General features: G+C 40.5%; 1 protein-coding gene and 1 long non-coding RNA gene across 3 annotated transcripts in view; both read right to left on the reverse strand.

Annotated features, from left to right (window-relative positions):
* Positions 1–5,434: 5,434 nt before the first annotated feature.
* LOC115354949 (oocyte zinc finger protein XlCOF6.1-like) overlaps positions 5,435–25,185 on the reverse strand; it is a 52,147-nt gene continuing 32,396 nt past the window's right edge. Inside the window, exons 1-2 of one of the 2 annotated variants that reach the window (XM_030045507.1) lie at positions 21,614–21,624; positions 5,435–7,111 (exon numbers count right to left, since the gene is read on the reverse strand). In XM_030045507.1, the coding sequence (XP_029901367.1) occupies positions 5,853–7,094 (1,242 nt within the window). In that variant the 5' untranslated portion in view covers positions 7,095–7,111; positions 21,614–21,624 and the 3' untranslated portion in view covers positions 5,435–5,852. Of the gene's footprint in view, positions 7,112–21,613; positions 21,625–25,185 lie in introns of those variants that run through there. The other variant, XM_030045506.1, reaches the window with a different exon arrangement.
* Positions 12,571–13,712, reverse strand: LOC115354952 (uncharacterized). Its single transcript, XR_003927832.1, has 3 exons — positions 13,460–13,712; positions 13,134–13,238; positions 12,571–13,042 (listed from the first exon to the last, which is right to left on the reverse strand). It is a non-coding gene; the product is annotated as an uncharacterized LOC115354952 (long non-coding RNA).

Genomic DNA, 25,185 nt, shown 5'->3' on the forward strand with positions numbered 1-25,185 from the left:
ACACACACACACACACACACACACACACACACACACACACACACACACACACACACACACACAAACAATACACATTATGTTACATTTGAGCAATTCACTTTACAATGTTTGACTGTTAGTTGGCGGCGGCACGGTGGTGCAGTGGTTAGCACTGGCGCCTCACCGTAAGAAGGTCCTGGGTTCGATTCCCACCCAAGGTCCTTTGTGTGTGGAGTTTGCATGTTCTCCCTGTGTCTGCGTGGGTTTCCTCCCACTGTCCAAAGACATGCAGGTTAGGTGAATTGGAGAAGCTAAATTGCCCCGAGGAGTGACTGTGTGTGTTTGCCCTGGACTGGCGACCTGTCCAGGGTGTTTCCTTGCCTTCCGCCCTATGAGCGCTGGGATAGGCTCTAGCAACCCCCTGCGACCCTTGTAAGGATAAGCGGTTTAGAAGATGAATGACTGAATGACTGTTAGTTGTTAATATGCTGTTGTGGTTGTTTTTACTTTAGATTAATAAAACGCAATTCAACTGCAGTTTGTATGTGGTGTCCTTCCTATGGTTACAAAATGAAATATAATGCTAATGGAAAGTCATTACATTGAATTTGAGAGTAAACAACTATTTATATGTAAAGCTGCATTTGTCCCTTCAACCCTGTTACCATCTTCAACCCCGTTATGCTAGTCACAACCCCGTCACACCTACATTTTCATATATTATTTTCTAAAAATGTTGAAAAAATAATTTAATGTTTGTTGACTTTTGTCTAAAAAATTGAGAGCTATCATATGATCATTGATTTTGATTACAATTATTCAGTTAAACTAAATTTTTGATGAAAAATGACAAGAGTGCTTTCACTTCTTAGTTACATTTCAGGATTTAAGAGAGCAAAAATGTGTAATTTTATGTCATTTTTCTATTTAAAATTATTGAATTAGTATGGGGGACATCTGATTAATGTGAAAATGTTGATTTCTTTAAAAATACATTTTATGATAATATTCAGAGAGCCTCCATAGTGTACATAACGGGGTTGAAGAATTACAGTGACCACATCTTGAAATAATGATCAATAATAAAAGAAAATTTATGCCTGAGGTGGGAAAATGTGTTTTTCTGATAGTTAAATATATCCTTAATGATGTGGGATATACATAGAAATAATACATTTTGGTAAAAAATGTGAAAATATCCAAGTCCAATTCTAACCATTCTCATGGAATGACTCAAAAATGAACAGTATAAAAAATATGAACAGTATGTAACGATAAATGAACAGTTTAAATTTAGCTTAACTGTCAGCTTCAGCTCTTTTCTTTTCATTAGCAGTTTTTTTTCTTTTCTCCCACCATCTGTCACCAGCCAGATGAAGCCATGTCTGAGACTGAGGAAGTCATTGGGTTTCTTCTAACAGCACCTTCAGAAAGAGTAGTGTTATTGTAGCTTTTGATATAATGTAATGCACTGCAAATTTTCAAAAAGTTTGTATATTTCATAAACTGTATGTATGACTTTCAATCAGTCAGCCACTTGTCAGATGCATAGAGAGGGAGGAGACAGGCAAAGGAGTGTCACCTCTCACGTGACACTGGTTGCATCACTACAGAAAAGTACTGTGATTGGTTCGTTGCGCCCAGGGGATTGTGGGATTTGTAGTTTTTGAAAGACCACACATAAGCTAGGTTATTCGCTAAACCAGTCTCCCGGTCTGCACACACACTTAGCAAAGGCAAGTGACATGTTTGCACTGTAAGAGAAGCACATAGAAACTGTGAAAGATGGCCATTCGACCATATATTCATGTTGGTGGATGGGCAGGAGCGCCGCGCATAGATCTCTGGCTTCATTACTTGCTAACGTTAGCAGCTAGTCACCACTGACACGCCTCAGCTGCGTTAGTACCCAATGTTAGCAGCTAATATAATTTACACTTAATTTACACTGGGCGTTAGCAGCTAAGCAGCTAATAAAATTTATATACCACACGGGAGCTGCGTTAGCTGCTAATATGATTTATATACTGTGCTTCATATAGCTTCATATAGACACAGGTGCGGTGTTAGCAGCCAATGTTAGTAGCGCTTAAAGTTAGTGACCGCTTTTAGCAAAATCAGATATTAAAGATCATTAAAGTTTAATCAAACATTTTCATCCGAAAAGCAGCAGGCTTAGCGAGGATGCTAACACAGCCGTAAGCCTGTGTCTAGTCACCGCCTTCACACGTTTTAAAGAAGAACAGACTTCTGTTTGGCTAATCATCTTATAGTTTTCTCCTCCAAAGACCTAGGTTTTGTGGAACCATAACTTAGTGAGAATAAAATCGCCATTTATTATCATTAGTTCAACAAAATTTAAAAGGTTTAAAATTCACTTACCAAGCCAGTTGAAAGATGAGAGGAGCCAGGTGAAAAATTAGACAAATAAGGTCCTGGTCACGTGCTGCAAAAGACTCCTCTCTGCCACCTGGGCAGGTGTCAGAGTGTATGGCCAAACTGAAGTGGTTAGGATGTGGCCCGCATGTTGTTTTGCCATATCACATTTGCCAGTTACAAAAAACGTGTGGCCCAAAAGTAAAATCTATTATCTGGGCCAAGTGCTTCAATTACAGAACTGTCCCAGAGGAGAAATCCCCTCCATTTTTGAAGGTATGGCCAAACCAATGTGGTTATGATGTGGCCCTCATGTGTTTTGCCGTATCACATCTCAGCCAGAGGTACCAGCTAGACGCCACATGTGGCCCAAAAGTCAATGCTATCAGGGACCTTCATGAACTCATATTCATGCTTGCTTATAAAGCCTTTCTCCAGTAATTGGTTAAGCAGACAGCATAATCTTTCCTGACAAGAGAGAGAGAGGAGCTTCAAGCAATACAAAGTGACAAAACACTGGTGATACAGAAGGCGGACAAGGGGGGCTCATTCGTTATACTTAACCGTGAGGCCTATGACAAAGAAATTCGTAGTCAACTCAGCAATTCCAAATTTGACAGAAAATTGGACTACAGCCCCATTTCCTCAGTAAAAAGGCGCACTCAGTAGCTGGGTTTCCATCCACCTATATTTATTCGCATTTTCAGAAATTGCGAAAAAAAAACTTGGATGGAAACGCCAGAAATTCGAAAAACGGCCGAAAATTCGCAAAAAAGTTTTTACGCTTGGAGGGGGTGGATTTCTCAGCGTATCGATAAAAGAAAATGCGACTTTTTGCTGTGGAAACAGGTTTTGCGAATAAACGATGACTGGACCGGATATCACACTTCTACGCTACAGTCTTATTATTAGTTATTGTTACTATTATTATTAGTATCTTATTCCTTATTTAGGATGGTTCGGTACGAAGTTAGCGCTGCCAAAATAGTAAGCAGACTTCTCCCAAGAGCCGACAAGTTCAGCAGGAATCTGTCCCTGATCAGCTGTTGAGTGTCAGCTGTGTTTGTTGTTGTTCAGTCGACACACAGACGCTATCTTATAGCGTCATCTCACGGCGCACTCTCCTCTCAATAATCGCAAAACAAAACTAATGGAAATAGGCATAAATTCGCATTTTCTTTTGCGCATTTTGACAAAATTCGCTAAAAAATTTCGATATATTTGGATGGAAACCCAGCTACTGTCTGCTTAACCAACCCCACCTGCCGAATGTGGCAGGTTGAGTGCTGTTGCGCCTCCACTTTAATTGGCATCAGCTGCTCCTTATTCTCAGCTGTTCGGGCCTGATTGCGAGGCGGTGCCAATTTGACTTATTGGTCCTGTCTTCATTGGCGCGCTCATTGTTACCTGGCGTTCACCTAATTGACTACCCCTGGTCCCGCCCACAGCTGAGTTTTGTGTTAGGTTTATTTGGGGTTGTTTTTCATCAATTTTTGTAACGTTGGTTTGGTTACTTATTATTCAATTCATTTGGTTTATTCTATGTGGTGTGTGTGTGTGGGTGTGAGTGCTGTGTGTTTGGGTGTATGGGTGTGTCTTTGTATGGGTCAAATACCTTATTTTAACAGTATCATGTCTGCCTGAGTGTCCCGCCACAAGCAGTGTTGATTTTCTTCTCCCTCTTCCTTTCAGGACAGGAGCTGGTGCAGTGCGTGACAGACTTCCCCGGTGGTGGCTTCCCCCTGCACTTCTTTAGTTTGGCGTGGCACATGGTGGTTTGGTTTGTAGTGATTTTCTTTGGTTTGAGTTACTCCTTTTTTTCTGATCACTGCACCCAGTATCCTTGTTCCTACCCCTTTTTTTGTGTGTGTGTTGTAATGTTCTACCGCAATCAATTTTGTGGCCTATTTGGCACTCAGACCATGTTTTTGACATCTTTGTGTTCTTTTAACCCAGTACATTTTAACTAATAAACTTTTGTTAATACTTTTGGAAGTCCGTCTCCTGTCCTCTATATGTAATTGGTGTGGTGTGAATCTGTGTGACCTTCAGTCGTAAGGGTCTTGTTGAGGGTCCTGTACTTCCTGGGGTGCAATTCCCAGGTGGCGTTGTCGGGCAACTTCCTCCTGCACCCCACCATATCGCCACACACACACACATTTTCTGAGCAAGATTGCCTCTGGCAATTATAAATGTGGGAACTGTCAACAGTGTGTGTACACGCAGAAATCACACACCTTTAAACATCCTCAGTAAGATGGTAAGATTTTTGATGTTAAGGGTATAATTTCCTGTAGAACAGAGAAAATCATCTATATGATCCATTGTGAATTATGTAATATGGCCTACATTGGAAAGTCGACTAGAGCGCTCAAAACTAGAATTACAGAACATAGAAGCTCTATTCGTACTAAAGATCCGGGACATAATGCTTCCTCCTTTTACTATATGGGCATTGAGGCTGTCAAATGTCCCCGCAGAGGGGGTGATATTGAAACCCTATTACTACAAAGAGAACTGTTCTGGATGTATACCCTTAACACCCTCGCGGCCAATGGTATGAATGAAGACTTTAGTATTAGACCGTATTTATAGGATTTCTGAAGCATTGTTCCCCTACTACTGTGTTTTATCATATTCTATTCTTGTGTTGGGTACATGTTTAGGCTAATTTTGCAGGGTCTATGTATTTATTTATTTATAGACATTTACATACTAATATTGTGTACTGTTAAGGTGGTACTTTTTTATACACCGAACCAAAATAATGATTCATACCATATCAATGTGTCTTAATGGCTGGAGTGAGTTATTTCACACTTTTTTGTTTACAACATAATTCCATATGTGTTCATTCATAGTTTTGATGCCTTCAGTGAGAATCTACAATGTAAATAATTATGAAAATAAAGAAAAAACATTAAATGAGAAGGTGTGTCCAAACTTTTGACTGGTATTGTACATATAAAAACTCTGTAGGTATGCAAATGCCATTAAATCAGAGATAGGTGTTATGGACTACTTTTATGTCATCATGATAAATATTTTTTAATTAATACATAAAAGAGTTAATCTACGGTGAAAGATGCATGAGAGGACTGACCACAATAATACAGGAAAAAAACAGCCACACTCCTCAAAGATGGTAATCACAAATATTGTTACATACTGAAGGCCATGGCCATGTTTGCATCTACAAAATCACATCATGAAGAAACACAGATGTTCATTTCATAGCAATATATTACATTATAAAGCATACTATTATTTTATTATATTTTCAAAAACAGTCCCTCCCATCTGTCCTTCCCTCTAATGTGAGTCTACATTAACACAAGATGTGTATAAGAAGTGTCCAGATGTGGCAGCATCTCTAACCACAACATTGACTAGAGGAGTTTGCGTTTCCTCCTGAATGCTGGACTGTAATCAAGTGACTCTGGTGAATTGCCCTGTAATTTGTTGAACAACTGAGTTCAAGCAGCAGTTCTGCAGCTTCACCTGCTGCTGCTCTCACCAGCACACTTATGGCTTCTAACATGTTCACGTCTCCTGAAACTTCTCCCACACACACTGCAGTGGAATGATTTCTCCCCTGTATGGATTGTCATGTGTCTGTTGAAGTCATCTTTTCGTGTAAAACCTTTACTACAGAACAAGCAGCTGAACGGTTTCTCTCCAGTGTGGATTCTCATGTGTCTGTTGACCTTTTGTTTTTCTGTAAAACATTTACCACAGACTGAGCAACTGAACGGCTTCTCTCCTGTGTGGATTCTCATGTGTCTGTTGACCTTCTGTTTCTCTGTAAAACATTTACCACAGACTGAGCAGCTGAATGGTTTTTCTCCTGTGTGGATTCTCATGTGTGCACTGACATTCTGTTTCAATGTAAAACTTTTACCACAGACTGAACAGCTGAATGGTTTCTCTCCTGTGTGGACTCTCATGTGTATGTTAACACTTTGTTTCTTTGTAAAACTTTCACCACAGACAGAGCAGCTAAATGGTTTCTTTCCTGCGTGGACTCTCATGTGTGCTTCTAAGTTTACTTCCAGTGTAAAACTTTTGCCACAGACAGAGCAGCTATATGGTTTCGCTCTCTTGTGCATCATCATGTGTATTTTGAAGTTTACTCTGTGTTTACAATTCTTATCACAAACAGAGCAACTCAATGGCTTCTCTCCTGTGTGTTTCCTCTTCAAACACAAAGATGGTTTTGCCACAATATTAGATCTATCATGACTGAAAAGGGTATCATTTGATGTTTTAAAACAAGACGCACATTCTCTGGTCTCTCCCTGGTCATCTTCACTGTCCTCAGTCTCAGGTTCAGAAGAGTGTGAAGAGAGGAGCTGGCCATCAATAGCTGGTTGTAATTCACCAACTGGATCTAAGTTCCTAGCTGGTTCTGATCCTACACAGTCCTCTCCATCAGTTTCTGTCTCTATGTGTTCAGATGAGCTGCTTGATAGAGGCTCTGCTTCCCCGTTCTCCTCAGTTGGCCTTTGATAACCCTGTGAGGACTCAGCTTTCTCTTCATCATCTTCACTCTTCACAGTGACAGGAGTGAAAAGTAACTTGGTGATATCAGCCTCCTGCATGCTTTGATGCTGCCCTCTCTCCTGACTGGTTGGGAGTTCCTCCTGTTCCTCTTTAATGTGTTGGTGCTCTGGCTCATCCTGGTCCAGACTGGGGCTGCACTCCTGCTGCTCAGGGGGAACCTCTTCTTTAATCACCATCAGCTGCTGAGGCAACACTGAAACACACACAAACACACATTCAGGAAAACCATGCTTGGAGGTTTCCATCAGCCTGTCACCGTTACTTAATATTAATGAGATACACAATACTACCTTTGCAGCATGGTCATCACATACAGAAATACAATGACATGTTTCCCTTAAGAACTGATAACAATAAAGAAAAGCTGACTCAACAATTTTTATACTGTCTTAAAATCACAGTGCTGACATCCATGGAGACTGTACAATGCAATTTACGGGCATCATCACATAGGATCATTACATTTCCATGCATATTTATTGCTTTCATGTATTTATCAATCATTAAACTCAATAAATGCCAGTTCTATCCTTGCATTTTACCAGGTTGTTAAGTCAGGATTTTACTTCCAAAGAGACTAAACTTAATCAAATTTCATTCTGTCAATCAGACCTAGCACACTTAAGCATTTTTTTTTTTTTTGCTATTATTTTGTTCTCATAGTATTGGCCATTATCCTGTTCAACTAAATTTTCTAATTTGACTGCACAACTGTCAAACATTTTACTGTGTGAATCGTTTCACCAGTGCTGGCTCAGGCACAGGAGATGAAGCTAGCCCCACTAGCTTTTTAAGCAAGTGGGGCTAGTAGAGCTGGTAAAGCTTCACATACTCCTGCCGTGTGAGCAGAAGTGTGGGGTTTTGTATTTCAAAAGAACCATGAATATGCACTGCAAATTTTGAAAATGGTATTTACTACATGTTGAGTGTTAAATGTCCTTTGAGACAAAACAGGGGAGAACTTTCAAGGATAAGAAAGACAAAGCAGGATCCATCAAACATACAGTGGTGGAAAAAAGTTTTCGGACACCCTTAAAATTTTACACAATCTCAAATACACTATATTACCAAAAGTATTCGCTCACCTGCCTTTACTCATACTATGAACTGAAGTGCCATCTCATTCCTAACCCATAGAGTTCAATATGATGTCGGTCCACCTTTTGCAGCTATTACAGCTTCAACTCTTCTGGGAAGACTGTCCACAAGGTTGAGGAGAGTGTTTATAGGAATTTTTGACCATTCTTCCAAAAGCGCATTGGTGAGGTCACACACTGATGTTGGTCGAGAAGGGCTGGCTCTCAGTCTCCGCTCTAATTCATCCCAAAGGTGTTCTATCGGGTTAAAGGTCAGGACTCTGTGCAGGCCAGTCAAGTTCATCCACACCAGACTCTGTCATCCATGGCTTTATGGACCTTGCTTTGTGCACTGGTGCACAGTCATGTTGGAAGAGGAAGGGGCCCGCTCCAAACTGTTCCCACAAGGTTGGGAGCATGGAATTGTCCAAAATGTTTTGGTATCCTGAAGCATTCAAAATTCCTTTCACTGGAACTAAGGGGCCAAGCCCAGCTCCTGAAAAACAAGCCCACACCATAATTCCTCCTCCACCAAATTTCACAGTCGGCACAATGCAGTCTGAAATGTACCGTTCTCCTGGCAACCTCCAAACCCAGACTCGTCCATCAGATTGCCAGATGGAAAAGCGTGATTCATCACTCCAGAGAACGCGTCTCCACTGCTCTAGAGGCCAGTGGCGGCGTGCTTTACACCATTGCATCCGACGCTTTGCATTGCACTTGGTGATGTGTGGCTTGGCTGCAGCTGCTCGGCCATGGAAACCCATTCCATGAAGCTCTCTGCGTACTGTACTTGGGCTAATCTGAAGGTCACATGAAGTTTGTAGCTCTGTAGCAATTGACTGTGCAGAAAGTCGGCGACCTCTTTGCACTATGTGCTTCAGCATCCGCTGACCCCTCTCCGTCACTTTACGTGGCCTACCACTTCGTGGCTGAGTTGCTGTTGTTCCCAAACGCTTCCATTTTGTTATAATAGAGCTGACAGTTGACTGTGGAATATTTAGGAGCGAGGAAATTTCACGACTGGATTTGTTGCACAGGTGGCATCCTATGACAGTTCCACGCTGGAATTCACTGAGCTCCTGAGAGCGGCCCATTCTTTCACAAATGTCTTGTTTCACAGTCTGCATGCCTGAGTGCTTGATTTTTTTCACCTGTGGCCAGGCCAAGTGATTAGGACATCTGATTCTGATCATTTGAATGGGTGAGCGAATACTTTTGGTAATATATTGTATATATATATATATATATATATATATATATATATATATATATATATATATATATATATATATATATATACATATGTGCACACACACACACACACACACACTCATATATACATATATATACATACATACATATATACATACGGCTGTATTTCTAAAGGAAACTTAAGAAAGCAAAATTCCTACGCCAAGTTCATGTCAGCTTCTACAAAGGAGCGATTGAAAGCATCCTGACTGGAAACATCACAAACTGGCATGGGATGTGCACGGCCCAGGACAGGAAGACTCTGCAACGAGTGATTAAAACTGCCCAAAACATCATTGGCACCCATCTACCAAGCATCAGTGATATCGGGGAGGTGAGGTGCCTGCACAGAGCCAAAAGGATCCTAAAAGACAACAGCCACCCCAGCCACAGCCTGTTCACCCTGCTGCCGTCAGGCAAAAGATACAGAAGCATTCGCTGCCGTACCACCAGACAACAGAGCAGCTTCTTCCCTCAGGCTGTGAGACTACTAAATGCACCATCTGAACTCCTCCAGGCTTGATAATTCTATTTTCTACACAATCAATCAATTAATCAATCAAGAGGGAACCACACTTTAATTTCATTATTCAACCTGTTGTATAATGACAAATAAACTTCCTTGTATCCTTGTATATGTATATATATATATATATATATATATATATATATATATATATATATATATATATGCCTTGTGTGTGTATATATATATATATATATATATGTATATGTGTGTATATATATATGTGTGTATATATATAGCATCTATCTATCTATCTATATATGTATCTATCTATATATATATACATACATACACATACATATATCTATATCTATATATATATCTATATCTATATATATATACATATATTATATATATAGACATATACATATATATATCTATATATATAGATATATATATACAGATATATATATATATATATATATATATATATATATATATATATATATATATATATATATATATATATATATATATATATATATATATACATATATATATAGATAGATAGATATATATAGATATATACAGTACAGGCCAAAAGTTTGGACACACCTTCTCATTCAATGCGTTTTCTTTATTTTCATGACTATTTACATTGTAGATTCTCACTGAAGGCATCAAAACTATGAATGAACACGTGGAGTTATGTACTTAAAGGAACAGTGTGTAATTTTACACACTGTGTGTAAGATTTAGCGGCATCTAGCGCTGACGTTGCAGATTGCAACCAAATGAACACCCCGCTTCGCTCCCCCTCCCTTTCCGACCAAGGAGGAGCAGCTACGGAGGCCTTCGCGTGCCATACAAGTGCCATCATGTCATCTACGGGTGCATCGAGTCTCATTGAGTCTTTGACGTCGGGTGATGAGGTTCGCTTAGATAAAACTTATTTATGACTCGTGTTGTCTGTATGTCTATATGTAATATCGCTAATATTACTGTTACTTGTTCCGCATTGTGATAGCAGTTCATTGCTAACGTTGGCTAGCTGGTTCGCATGCAAGTACAAGCTAAGTTTAGCTAAGTCGTCTGGTAGTGATGGAAGTTAGCAGGACGATTTCCCCCCCTCGGTTTGCAGCGGAGAGGACCGGATAGACCTCCCGGTAATGTGGCGGAGGAAAGAGGGAGAGGGAGAGGGAGACGGCGGAGAGGAAGACGTGGTGGAGCGGGCAGGGCGAGTCGAGGGAGAGGAGCCGGAGCGGCATCTTCTAGAGATGAAGATGAGGAGAGAGTGGAGGCCCTGCAAAGCCGACGAACAGAAGCGACCAAGGTCGGTAACGTTTCTTATGAAATGGTTTTATTGTATGTTTTTTCCCTATCTGGTCTGTGCGATATGAACAGTACCAATACAATACAAAGTGGTATTCATATAGCAGCTCAATGGTTACATTACTGTAATTTGTAGGTCGATGTGTTATTGCAGTGTAACGTGAGTCATTGTTTGGGAAATGTTAATAGTGGCGGTTCTGCCCATGTTGCCGCCCTAGGCGAAATTACTGGCTTGCGCCCTTTCATGTTACTACTCCTACCTCCCCGCGGCCGCGGCACCGGCCGACATCAGGCAGCTCACCTGTCAGATCCTGCAGACCTGACCGGGTGGGCGCGGTACCGGTGCCGTTGCCGCGGCCGGCCCGCCTGTTGCCGACTGATGGTGCCGCGGCATGTGCGGGTCAATGTGGTAGTCTAGAAAACTTTTTTTTTTTTTTTTCTTTTTTCTTGCGGGCGCCCCCAAGTAGATTGCGCCCTGGGCAGTTGCCCACACTGCCCATAGGAAAAACCGTCCCTGAACGTTAACAAGGCAAATAAATCATTTTACACACTACAAGAACAGTATGAAGAGATATTTTGGTATTTTGTAAATGCCTGTCATTGTTTTAGACGTTGACAACATGCTAGACAGCTTACAAACTATTACAGTGTTATTACCATACTGACATCATGGAACTTATTTGCGTTTTTCCTGGGTTTTATTTCCTCAGAAATTTCTTCAGGAGATGACCCTTGAGGAACACAGGGAGCTCACCTCACAGCTTCTGGAGAGGCAGCCAGGCCTGGTTTTTGATGCCCTGGCGATGTATCAGCGCAGGCATGGTGCCCCACCTTTTGCTGGAGTGCCAGGGGTGCCATGGTGTACTTGTGGTAACTGTAGGGATATGCCTACGGACCTAGAGAGGAAGTGCTGTGGCCAGGATCCAAATAATTGTGTCAGCCTATTACCACACTTCTCCCAGTACTGCCTTACTGAAGGATTTCTGCGTATTCACAGGCAGTACCGGGAGGACATTACGGTATTAGGCCAAGCCAGTGGGCCTGGAGATGACAACCGGGAGTACCGCTATGCTGCCTATAGACACATGGTTCCTTAGGGCAGGGAAACCGACGTGTCATCCCCAGCTGCTGTGTTTGGAGGATCAGGGACAGGTTCCCTGATCCCCAAGGACACTACACTGGTTTCGTACCTGGCATCTGAGTTTCCTTTCAGGCCCTCTGGTATGTCCATACATTACCACAAGTACTTACATACCTGCATGTCCATCATCAGGGCATCAAAACAATATCAACATCCGGTACTTTTTTGAAGGCAAAAAAATGTTACGGTTATAGTTTTAATTCATTATAATTGTTATTATTCTCTATATTTATACATTTGCTTTTATAATTATTTATTCATTTGTATTTGTTCCATTGAAGTTTTTTCAAAGTGCAATAAAAAAAGACAATCATCAAATATATGTGCTTTATTTACTGCAATTATATACATGTAAACATAAACTTAGTATATAGTGACTTTATATATAATTATATGGTAAGTATGACAGTACTGCAGTTACCTTTTAATTACTATCATTTGTCACTGTGACATATTGCCACACACAATGTATGCATGTACTGTTCATTACAAGGGACAAGTGTACCTTACAATTTTGATACCAAAAATGTGTAAAAAAAACTAAATACTGACATTTGTAAAATGAAAGACTTATTTATAAAGAAATTGTAGGCCACACATTTTTATGTAGACAATAGCAATAGATCTGCTGGCACACAATCATAAAAATGCAGCATTTAGTGTCAAACAGACAAAACATTTCAAGAGCTTATTATGTCTTATTTTGTAAACGATGTCCACCAGCGCATTGTGGCACTTCGAGTCCCTCTTGATCCACTCCTTTTCACGAGTGTCTTCCAGGTGGTCATGTTGGCAGCTTCCATATTCCCAGGTGTGATGGTTACAGACATGATGAAGGATACCAGTCCACAGTGTCTGCGAAAACCAAGAGCACTATAAATCAAGCATTTATATGGCATTGAATTAACTTATTGAGAGAAAAAAAATACATAAATTGTGTGCCTACAAGAAACTCCTCGGTTGTGTCAGCTGTCTTACAGCACCACCAAAAATGGTTTATGATGTCTTTCAGCCAGTTGAGGAGAAGGGACTGTCCTTTTATCTTTGCTGCCTTGATGAGACAAAACAAACAAACAAACCAACCAACCAAACATAGTATTAGACATGGGTATTAACACACCTTCAGCCAGAAATCAACTTTTGCTGTCTTTGATTAAAATGAAAGTGTGCATAATCTCTGCCATCAGTGTCACATTGCTGAATACTGATGTAAGGCAAATCAATTTTAAGACAGATATGTAGGTAATAACATGATCCACTTATTAAACTTACTGCAGCAATTTTTTTGGCCAGGTTTTTGGCACCATGCCACATGTCAAGACTGTGATGATGATCCATATATCACACATACGGAGAGGAAACATGAATTTAGAAAGAAAAACTTATAAATAAGCTACTTTACTTATAATCAAACATATTAGGACGGCACAGTTAATTCACTGAAATTACTTGCCTGTCTGTCCCACTTGAAGTACCTATCCTGGACAATGCTGGAGCTGGCCTTGAGGGGTTTTTCCCTTCATAGGGGTCGATGTTGCGGGACCTCGCTCATAGCTAGAGAAATAACAGCAACATTAAAAATATAAGTGCTACATGATACATTCGCACATTCTGTTGTGTCCCAACCTGCGGGGATCAGGCTTTCTCTACAAACATACCAAAATAAATCAAGTATAGCACTGCTGGCAGATCAACTAAAAACATGATATTGTGCGGAGCCCCCCGGTGTCTGCGGGAAAGAAGGCCCACGCGTAAATCTGTGCCCTGGGTTTGGAACTCTGTGCCTACCGCCTGATTACCAATTTGTGCCCGAGTAGTTTGAGCCCATGGACTGCAAACCCGATGGCACACCCGATGCGTGGGCATGGATTTGTAACGCCAGGACAAACATTTACACGTCTTCTCGACTAATCCCCGGGGGCAGGGGGCTTCGTAAATATTTTTCAACAGTGACAACATGGTAACTTGGGCTACTTGTGCTGGTAATTAACGTTATCCCCATGGCCAGGTTCAAGCTAAAGCAAGCATACACCACGTAACGTAGCAGTTACATAGAGAGTCTACATTACCTGTGAAGCAGAAAGCAGGCGACTCCGGCGTCACTGTTGAAATGTTTGTCCCTCATTAGTGATTTCCACCTGGGAAAGGCCACGCCGATGTTTACTCGTGTTTTCTGTCTTCATCTGTCTCGAAATCGTTTGGCTTCTTCGCGTTTTCGCTTCTTTGAAGGGGAAGGTTCGCCCTTCCTCGCTCTTTCTTGTGCTGAATAATACGTGTGATCCTCCATTTATCAAAGTTCTCACACTCAACTCTCAAAACACTCTCTTCCAGTCCTCGAAAGACGAAATGGCAAGCCTGCGTGCGGCACACAATATATACCCGGCTTCGTTAGCCGACTTCCGATCTACCTGTGCATTTGCACAAACGCGAAAGGCGCTCTCCAGAGGTCCTGTCTGGTTTATCCGTTCTGGGCTACTGTAGAAACATGGCAGCACAACATGGCAGCCCTAGCGGAAGTCGACCCGCACCCTAATGTAGATATAAATGGCTTATTCTAAGCGAAAGGAAACACACAGATTCTGATTTCCACATAATTGTACACTAATAAAAAAAATATATGAATACTAAGTTCCATTTCTACCCAAATATCACTGTAAATTCTACACATTGTTCCTTTAACAAAAAAAGGTGAAATAACTGAAAACATGTTTTATATTCTAGTTTCTTCAAAATAGCCACCCTTTGCTCTGATTACTGCTTTGCACACTCTTGGCATTCTCTCCATGAGCTTCAAGAGGTAGTCACCTGAAATGGTTTTCCAACAGTCTTGAAGGAGTTCCCAGAGGTGTTTAGCACTTGTTGGCCCCTTTGCCTTCACTCTGCAGTCCAGCTCACCCCAAACCATCTTGATTAGGTTCAGGTCCGGTGACTGTGGAGGCCAGGTCATCTGCCGCAGCACTCCATCACTCTCCTTCTTGGTCAAATAGCCCTTACACAGCCTGGAGGTGTGTTTGGGGTCATTGTCCTGTTGAAAAATAAATGATGGTCCAACTAAACGCAAACCGGATGGGATGGCATGTCGCTGCAGGATGCTGTGGTAGCCATGCTGGTTCAGTGTGCCTTCAATTTTCAATAAATCCCCAACAGTGTCACCAGCAAAACACCCCCACACCATCACACCTCCTCCTCCATGCTTCACAGTGGGAACCAGGCATGTGGAATCCATCCGTTCACCTTTTCTGCGTCTCACAAAGACACAACGGTTGGAACCAAAGATCTCAAATTTGGACTCATCAGACCAAAGCACAGATTTCCACTGGTCTAATGTCCATTCCTTGTGTTTCTTGGCCCAAACAAATCTCTTCTGCTTGTTGCCTCTCCTTAGCAGTGGTTTTCTAGCAGCTATTTGACCATGAAGGCCTGATTGGCGCAGTCTCCTCTTAACAGTTGTTCTAGAGATGGGTCTGCTGCTAGACCTCTGTGTGGTCTGGTCTTATCTGGTCTCTGATCTGAGCTGCTGTTAACTTGCGATTTCTGAGGCTGGTGACTCGGATGAACTTGTCCTCAGAAGCAGAGGTGACTCTTGGTCTTCCTTTCCTGGGTCGCTCCTCATGTGTGCCAGTTTCGTTGTAGTGCTTGATGGTTTTTGCGACTCCACTTGGGGACACATTTAAAGTTTTTGCAATTTTCCGGACTGACTGACCTTCATTTCTTAAAGTAATGATGGCCACTCGTTTTTCTTTAGTTAGCTGATTGGTTCTTGCCATAATATGAATTTTAACAGTTGTCCAATAGGGCTGTCGGCTGTGTAGTAACCTGACTTCTGCACAACACAACTGATGGTTCCAACCCCATTGATAAATCAAGAATTTCCACTAATTAACCCTGATAAGGAACACCTGTGAAGTGAAAACCATTTCAGGTGACTACCTCTTGAAGCTCATGGAGAGAATGCCAAGAGTGTGCAAAGCAGTAATCAGAGCAAAGGGTGGCTATTTTGAAGAAACTAGAATATAAAACATGTTTTCAGTTATTTCACCTTTTTTTGTTAAGTACATAACTCCACGTGTTCATTCATAGTTTTGATTCCTTCAGTTAGAATCTACAATGTAAATAGTCATGAAAATAAAGAAAACGCATTGAATGAGAAGGTGTGTCCAAACTTTTGGCCTGTACTGTATACACACAGACACACACACAGACACACACACACACACACACACACACACACACACACACACGCCAGTAGTCCTTGCTCAGGTCCAGCATAGTGATGAATGTGGATCTACCCACTTTCTTAGCAACTCATTGATGGGCAGCATGGGGTAAAAGTCAAACCAGGAGACTGCATTGAGGTACCTGAAATCAATGCAGAATTGCAGTGAACCATCTTTTTTTTAGGGACCAAGACAATGGGACTGCATCACTCACTGGTTGAGGGTTCAGTAATGTTAAGTTGCAGCATGAGGTCAATCTCCTTCCTCAGCTTTGGCACGAGATGTTCAGGTATCCTATAGCACTTCTGGCAAGGAGTGGCATTGCCTGTCCTCTTTCGTCCTCCTTGTTGAGGGCATTGATATTGAAAAGCTGCTGCTGGGCAGGCTGCTGGGTTGGCTGTGATGGCATCTAAAACTCCTTCAACAGGTTAGCATGAAAACGCTGATGCTTATTCAACTCATCAGGCATATACAGTTCATAGGTAGCCTTACCCAGGCACTTGGTAATTTGGTAAGGCCCCTGCCACTTGGCCAACAGCCCACAGTTGCTGGTGGGAAGTAACAGCAACACCTGCTGGCCTGGTTGGAAAGTCCTTTATCTGGCCTTTCTGTCATACCAGCTCTTGAATGAATGAATGAATGAGTCATTTATTTTTTGAAGATGTAGATCACACAAGCTCAATCATCAAAGACATGGGCTGGAAAATAGGAAAAAACAAAAAAATGTCTACAAGTTCAAAAAAAGGAGTAGGAGGAAGCTAAAGCTTATTATATCCTACCCCATTGTAACGTCATACATCTTCTGACTGGCTTGCACCCTTTTCATGTGCTCCTGTTAGAGCTGGGAATTTTTGGCCACCTAACTATTCAATTATGATGAGGGCAACGCTGCGATTATGAAGTGATTAACGATGCATCTTGATGCATCTCGATGCATATTTTTGTGATTGTCATTGAATCATTTTTTGCATCATTTTTCAGACAATTTGTTTTTTTACTGTGCGACAACTAAAACAAGGTGTATTTGTAGTGAACTATGATTAAAAAGAATGCTAAATAATTAATTCACTGTTATTTACTGTAATTTCATGTTGCCAAAATATTTCAGTGTTGTGTGACATAACTTATACACTGTTGGGCTCTTATCCAGGTCTTTTGTCACTTCCTCTTCATAAAATCTGAAATGCTTCCAAACTCTCGCTTTTAATGCAGAGGGTGCCGGTTTGATGTTTCTTTCAGCTTGTTCAGCTATCTTCACGTGATTGTTTTCTGTTGTGTGCGTCCTGTAATTGCCCAGCTGGACGCTGCTCTCTCACACTTAGGTTCTGTGATTTTGTTCCGCAATGTAACTGTCCGGCTAGACGCTGCTCATATACTTCAGTTCCGCATTTTTTAATCATTTTATAAGCATCGATTATTGACATTAATGCATTGATGTCAGCTCGCCCCACGTCCGCATCGCGATGCATTTGAAAATCGATTTTTTTCTCCCATCTCTAGCTCCTGTGCCAGGGCCGTCATTTGTTCAAGTTTCGCCCTCATTTTGTCCACATTGGTAATGATGTGCTCTTGGGCTGGAGCTGGATTCTCCCAGTGCTCCTTCAGGAGGTCCAGGGGCCCTGTCAACTGGCAACCATAGAGGAGCTCAAAGAGAGAGAAACCTGCAGCATGCTTTCCAGTGTCTGGTTGAATCTTTCCACCAGCCTATCCATCTGGGGGTGGTATGGGATGGCCTTGATGCCCCTGACTCCTAGCAACTGATAGACTTGTTGAAGCAGTTTGGACATTAAGTTTGTATCACAGTCTGTGAGGACCTCAATCAGTATGCCAACTATTGAAAGCAGTTGCACAAGACAATTAGCAACCTGTTTGGCCTTAACAGATCTCAGGGGAAAGGTTTCTGGGTAACAGGTAGCATAAGGCTTCTGGGTAACAGGTGGCATTATCACAAATCACCTAAATGTACCAGTTTCCAGAGCTGCTTCTCTCCAGGCACCCCACTACATCCATGCCTATTCTGTCACACAGTGCGTCAGTAGCTGGGTTTCCATCCACCTATATTTATTCGCATTTTCAGAAATTGCGAAAAAAAAAAAAAAACTTGGATGGAAACGCCAGAAATTCGAAAAAACGGCCGAAAATTCGCAAAAAAGTTTTTACGCTTGGAGGGGGTGGATTTCTCAGCGTATCGATAAAAGAAAATGCGACTTTTTGCTGTGGAAACAGATTTTGCGAATAAACGATGACTGGACCGGATACCACGTCACACTTCTACACTACAGTCTTATTATTAGTTATTGTTACTATTATTATTAGTCTCTTATTCCTTATTTAGGATGGTTCGGTACGAAGTTAGCGCTGTTAAAATAGTAAGCAGACTTCTCCCAAGAGCCGACGAGTTCAGCGGGAATCTGTCCATGATCAGCTGCTGAGTGTCAGCTGAGTGTTTGTTGTTGTTCAGTCGACACACAGACGCTATCTTATGATGTCATCTCACGGCGCACTCTTCTCCCAATAATCGCAAAACAAAACTAATGGAAACAGGCATAAATTGGCATTTTCCTTTGCGCATTTTTACAAAATGCGCTCAAAAATTTCAATATATTTGGATGGAAACCCAGCTACTGATTGGCAATGGTTGCAGCTGGGCATGGGCTCGTGTAGATGCCTGGCCACACAAACCTACTAGCAATTCTGAGGAGGGATTTCTGAAATGCTAGGTGGCCTGCCCGGAGCATAGAATGACGTAGCTCCATGATCTTCTGTGTAAGATATCGTGGCAAATCTAAGGCCTCAACCTTTCCCTGACGCTGGTAAAGAATGCCATTTTTGAGCACATAGCTGGCATCAGCTACACAGTCTGCCTTGCACTGTCTCTTGCCCCCAACCTCCGAGACCTTGTCAAACCAGTTTTAGCATAAGACTTGTTGCCTGCTGCAACAAGTCTAGCAGTGTGGAGACATCATGACCAAGGATGACTGAGTATGGCAGTCTGGGCACTAAAGCAACGGACAGGATGTTAGACTGACCACCTACACTGAAAAAAGTGAAACAACTGTGTCATTCACTTAAAGTGTATTTTTATATTAGTTTAATGGAAAATCATGATTTCCGGTTTAAAGTTGCTTTTTTCACTTTTCTTAAAAGCAAATGACACTTCCTATAGATAAAATTAAAAGCAATACTTCTTTTTGAATAGTATTTTCACCTCAAACCAGAGGTTTTCGTGTCACGTGACCTCATGACGTCACGTCAGCAGGCTCTCCTCGAGATTTGCCGTCCACCATTACTGTTCCCTCACTTGGAAAGTGCTGTGCCACAAAAACTCGTTTTAACAAGGTAAGAATTCAAAATTGTATTGTTTTATGGGCAACGTGGGGGTTCCATGCACATTTATGGTTACTGGAAGGACTGCCAGCTAACTTTACTTTAAAAACTGTCTTTGTATTTTGCACGCTAGCGCCAACGCTAACGCTAGTGCTAGCTAAACCAGGGTATTTACATTTATTTATCATGTAAAAGGGCAATGCTTTCGTCGCTTCTGTTTGAAAAGTGCAACGTTAAAGTTGTTGCTGATGTTATTTTGTTGTCACGTAAGGAAAAAATAAGGGGAAGTTAGTATGATAAGGCTCAATTTTCTGTAAAGTTAATACTTGAATAAGCTAGGAGCTGGAGCAGGCATGCCCGGGGCATGTCGGGGCTGCGGGCTCCGCAGTTACACACTGATTGAGGGGAAGAGGGTGAAACCCCGCGGATATTTTATATTGACCGAAAAGGACATTCCTGTAAGTGACAGAAAGCTTTAGAGTAAAAAGAATGACTTCTTAAAACCACTAGTATGCCTAAGACCCAATTAATAAATTGGAGTCTGTAGTGACAATTGTGGATAATAACTGTCCTAACAAAAAACTTAATGTGAAATCTCACGTTTTCCTTTCTGTTTGCAGGTTTGCGGCTTCGTGAAGAATTTTCTAGCCATATTGCTGAATTTGGTACGTCCCAAAATGAACAACTGTGAACATTATTTTCATGAATGTTGAAATAGAAATGACAAACACAATATTGAAATGCAGAATTTTAGAAAAAAGATTTGAACTTACCACAGATGTGTAATTAGTTATATAGTATGTAAATGTAATGGCAGGTCCACTTCACATTAGTTTTTTAAAATATTTTTTATTTATTATATACTAGGCAAAAAAAGTTCTGCACCGCTTTTTCAATCTATAATTTCTCCCCTTTATTTATACCCAATAGTGTTGTATCTTATTGTTGTAAAGCCACATTTGTCCTCTTTCCAATTAGATACAAATTGTAAGGATCCTGCATTTATGGAATGAGTGACACTGGTAACTGTGTGGGAAACGACCAATTTTTTTTTCGACAAAATATTGAAAAAATATGCAATATTTTTTCAGCTGATCATTTCTCCCATTAAACAATACCGATTGGTGTTGTCTTTCATACCGTTAGAAAGCCTGATTAGTCCCCTTTTCAATGAGAAATAAGTTGTAAGGATTGTCAATTGATTGGTATGACCAACATGACTAAACATGTCCCCTCCCCCCTTTTTTGAGGGGAGCAAAATCCCAGTCAGTGTTTGACTTTCACAAATATTGGTAATTTCCTGAAATTAATATTTAGTGTGAAATTTCTTCTTTCTCCACCAGAATTGTGAATCAGTGACTTTGTGAATAGGAATTGGATTTACGTTATGGCCAATTTTGTACTACAACTAATACTGCTGTTTGTATCCTTGCCTGTGCTAGATCCTTTTGGATGGGCTGACATGGCAGTGAAAAGGCCAGCCAAGCTGCGAGTTATTCTGAATCCTGATGACACCAGGAAGCTAATTCTGCATGATGGAATTCCAGAGACAGTGGAGCATCTTATGGAAGAAGTCAGGAAAGTGTGTGGGTTAAAAGGGAATTTAAGACTGCAGTACCAAGACAAAGACTTTGGAGATGCACTAATGAACTTGACATCTACTGCTAAACTTGAGGGTTTGGCAACTATCAAGGTCATCCCAATAACAGATGATACCAGCCAAGCCATCACTCTCTCTGATGATTTAGCATCTACTCAAACAGATGACACAGAGCTGCTGTCCTCACCCTCCAGCTCTGTCTCTACGAGGATCCTCTCCAGCCACCATATGACATTGGGATCATTATTGAAGGTGTGGAAGTTCTTAATGAGTTGCCATTACATGCTCATGGATGTGCCATGTTGTTTGGCCTCATCTATGCTCTAAACGTGAGCTATCCACGTAAGCTCAAACACACTTCTGATGCGCTGCAGAAAATATTCATGGACATATAACCACGGAAAATGACACGCAAAGTGTGCAATCTGAGTGTCAAGCTGTATATATTGGGTCGCTCATAGAAAGACATTTGGATGTTCTTTTTTATCGCTTGTATTCAAATACATTCCAGGATAATGGAGGGGTTTATTGTTAAATTGTTTGTTAAATGAGAGAAACCGGCTTTTATTCAAAACTTTCTTTATTTTTGATTTTCTCTTTTAACAGAATTCTTTCTGTGGTAAAAATATTGTGGCACTGACATTAGCACTGAAAATGTTAATAATGCTGAATTCAGAATGACTAGCAATTTAAGAGCACCAGTAATGGTTATGTGTTTTTTTTGTTTGTTTGTTTGTTTTAAATTGGCCTATGCACTTTGGCAAAATGATGAGAATGCACAAATATCACATTACTTTTAACCATTACAAAAAATTGCAAAATTCATTGTGGTTTTTATAAAGCTTTTTTGGTGTCTTTTTTTTTTTTTTTTTAGTAAATAATAAATAGAAAAAGGTGATGTATATCATAATAAACAAGGTCTTTTGAAGAAAAAAATCCTGTCTTCATATTGTAAGTGCGCTAAATTAAACATTGACTGTAACAATGTTTTTAGTTGTGTCTTAATTGAAAATTCTACTTTATATTATAGCGAATTTAGCTTTTATTTATGGTAAAATTTTAAGTTGTAAAAAAGCAAAAATGATGTTATATTGACCTACATTAAGTAATGTTTTGGCTTGTGACCAAAGAAAATATGTTGATTGTTGTAATTAAAAATTATAGTTTGTACTGAATCAGAAATTTAACTTGAGAAAACTTAATAGAATTGCATGTAACAAAATTACAGCAATTCAGTTAGTTAATTCCAAAGTAAAACTATACTTAAATGTAATAGTAAATATTAGGTATTTCCAAAATGAAAAATTACATTATAACAAAGTAAAAAATGGTTTATGGTCTTCATAATAAATAATATTTTTACTTTAAGTGAATGTAAATTTCTGTCTTTGGTTAAACAAATATTTTGATTGATATTAAATCAAAATTTAAGGTTCAACAAACTTATGAATGTAATTTGAGAGAACTTAAAAATTTAGATGTAACAACTTACAGTAATTTTTTAAGTTGATCCAAAGTATCATTTTTTTCAGTGTACAGTAAGATACACCTCTGCTTTACCACCCCTTTCACCCCTATTAGACTAACTGTGTCCGGTGAAGTGGCTGTTATGGCAGAGGGTGGGTTGTCTGCTCCCAGTTCTGGCAGACAGAAAGACCTCTGCAAGTCGGGCTGCATCCGCTGCTGACTTAAACTATTTATTACTACTGACTATCATTACTATCATTACTACTTAATTACTTATCGCTGACTATCACCACTTGTTGCACAGGGTGCAACAAATGGTGTCAACCCAAAAACTGCCGCAACAACTTCACCAACTTATCAAACATTATTGAGCATGGGAATGGCCATCATATGCTTCCATCCTAATGTTCTAACCTTATATACTCTAAAAAATAAATATAAAAAGTAAGCACCTAACCAAAACACAATGTTTATTACAGGTTTATGATTATAATAACACAGTTTGTTGAACTGCATCTCAAATTGATCTTCAGGTTCTCAGCTTTCAGATGGGAACCTGTTTTCCTTTTATCCTCTGGCCCCCTGAAGATCTTTGGTAAATCATCTCTGATACAGACCCTAACACTAACCCTAACCCACCCCCTTGAATTATAGTTATAATTAAATTATAATTCATGGAGTCTGGAAACCATGCGATTCCTTATGCCAGCCTATTCATCAAAACACATGAAAGGCAAACATCAGTTGTTTATTTGAAATGCCAGTTTGTCTTGCTAAACACCAAGCTGAAACCAAAGCCCTGACTCCACCTGCAAAGAGGGACAAAAAAAGAGAAGTTGACATAGCAGAAAAACAGTCAAGCTGGATGAACAGTGAGTCTCATGCTTTTCACTGCTTGGTCTATCTAACCTACATGGTCATAATTTGTTGGGCTGTGTATTTGGGGTCTAACTTGACTGATTATGTGGTGAAAATCATGGAAACAAACATATTTAAAGGTGCTACATCCCCTTGCAAGAGGCCTCTCTCTTTGCAAGTACTTCTGCCTAAGGAGCTGTAGAGTCTGAATATGTGATTGCAAGCCTCCTACTGTTCTGCAATTACTATTACTACTATAATTATAATAGTCCAATCATTATCAGTCATATTATCATTTTTTGTTCAGCCCTACCATAATCAGTCCTATTATCATTTTTATTGGCAGTAATATTTTCATTATTATAATCATTAATATTACTATATATCTCTATATGGAACTTGCATTGTACTATGTTCTCTCTCCTTCTCTGTGCCCCTTTCGCTCTCTCCCCATTTCTCTTTCTCTCTACAGCCATCTGGTAGTGGCAGATGGCTGGCCACGCAGAGCTAGGTTCTGCTCAAGGTTTTTTCCATTAAAATGTTTTTTTCCTCACCACTGTCACCAAGTGCTTGCTCATGGGAGAGATTTTGGTTCATGGGATGAGCCAAAATTTGTTGAGTCTCTGTAACCTCTGCACCTTGAGATAAAATCTGTTCTGATTTTCAACCATAGAAATAAAACTGAATTATATTGAAAGTGGCTTTACAAGTCTCAATCTTTCTATGCACTACTACAACAGCTTTTTAAATTTGGAGGTTGATATGTTGTATTAAAACACTGAAAAAGAAATGTGACATGTATTAATAATTGTATTGCTATGGATGTGGTGACTGAGTTATCTTTCCATGGAGAACACATTAATAAACACTTATTACAAATGACACTTACTTGTTGCACTCCCACCAACCTAAAATACTAGCTACTAGACAATAACAGAACCCTCCCTCGTCCTCATTTTGGTCAGTCAGACCACATCTCCTTGCTTCTCCTGCCTACTTACATCCAGCTGACAAAAAGGTCTCAAACCAACTGTAAAAACAGTTCAAGTGTGGACAGATGAAGCTGCAGCAGCTCTACAGGACTGTTTTGAATGCACAGACTGGCAGATGTTTAAAGATGCTGCTACCCAGGAGAACCATACGACACATCATCAGCAAATGTGCTGATGATGTGGTAAAAATAAGTTAAATCATTCCCAAATGAGAAAGCCTGGATGAATGGAGAGGTGAGAGCTCTATGTAGAGCCAAAAAAGCTGCCTTTAAGTCAGGTGACAAAGAAGCCTACAACACTGCCAGAGCAAAACTGAAAGCTGGCATCAAGGAGGAAAAGAGAAGGCATCAGCAGAGACTGGAGAGAGACCTCAACACCAACAACAGCAAAGACTTGTGGCAGGCGGTCAAAAGTGTTACAGGCTCCAAAAGCAGGAGCGCTCCCATCATGTGTGAGGCCACGTTACCAGACGAGCTAAACGCATTTGATGCTCGCTTTGATCTCCTCAAAAGAGAGTCAGCTGTAAAGTCTACTCCG

This window comes from Myripristis murdjan, chromosome 23 (genome assembly GCF_902150065.1).
Source record: "Myripristis murdjan chromosome 23, fMyrMur1.1, whole genome shotgun sequence".
Classification (NCBI taxonomy): domain Eukaryota; kingdom Metazoa; phylum Chordata; class Actinopteri; order Holocentriformes; family Holocentridae; genus Myripristis; species Myripristis murdjan.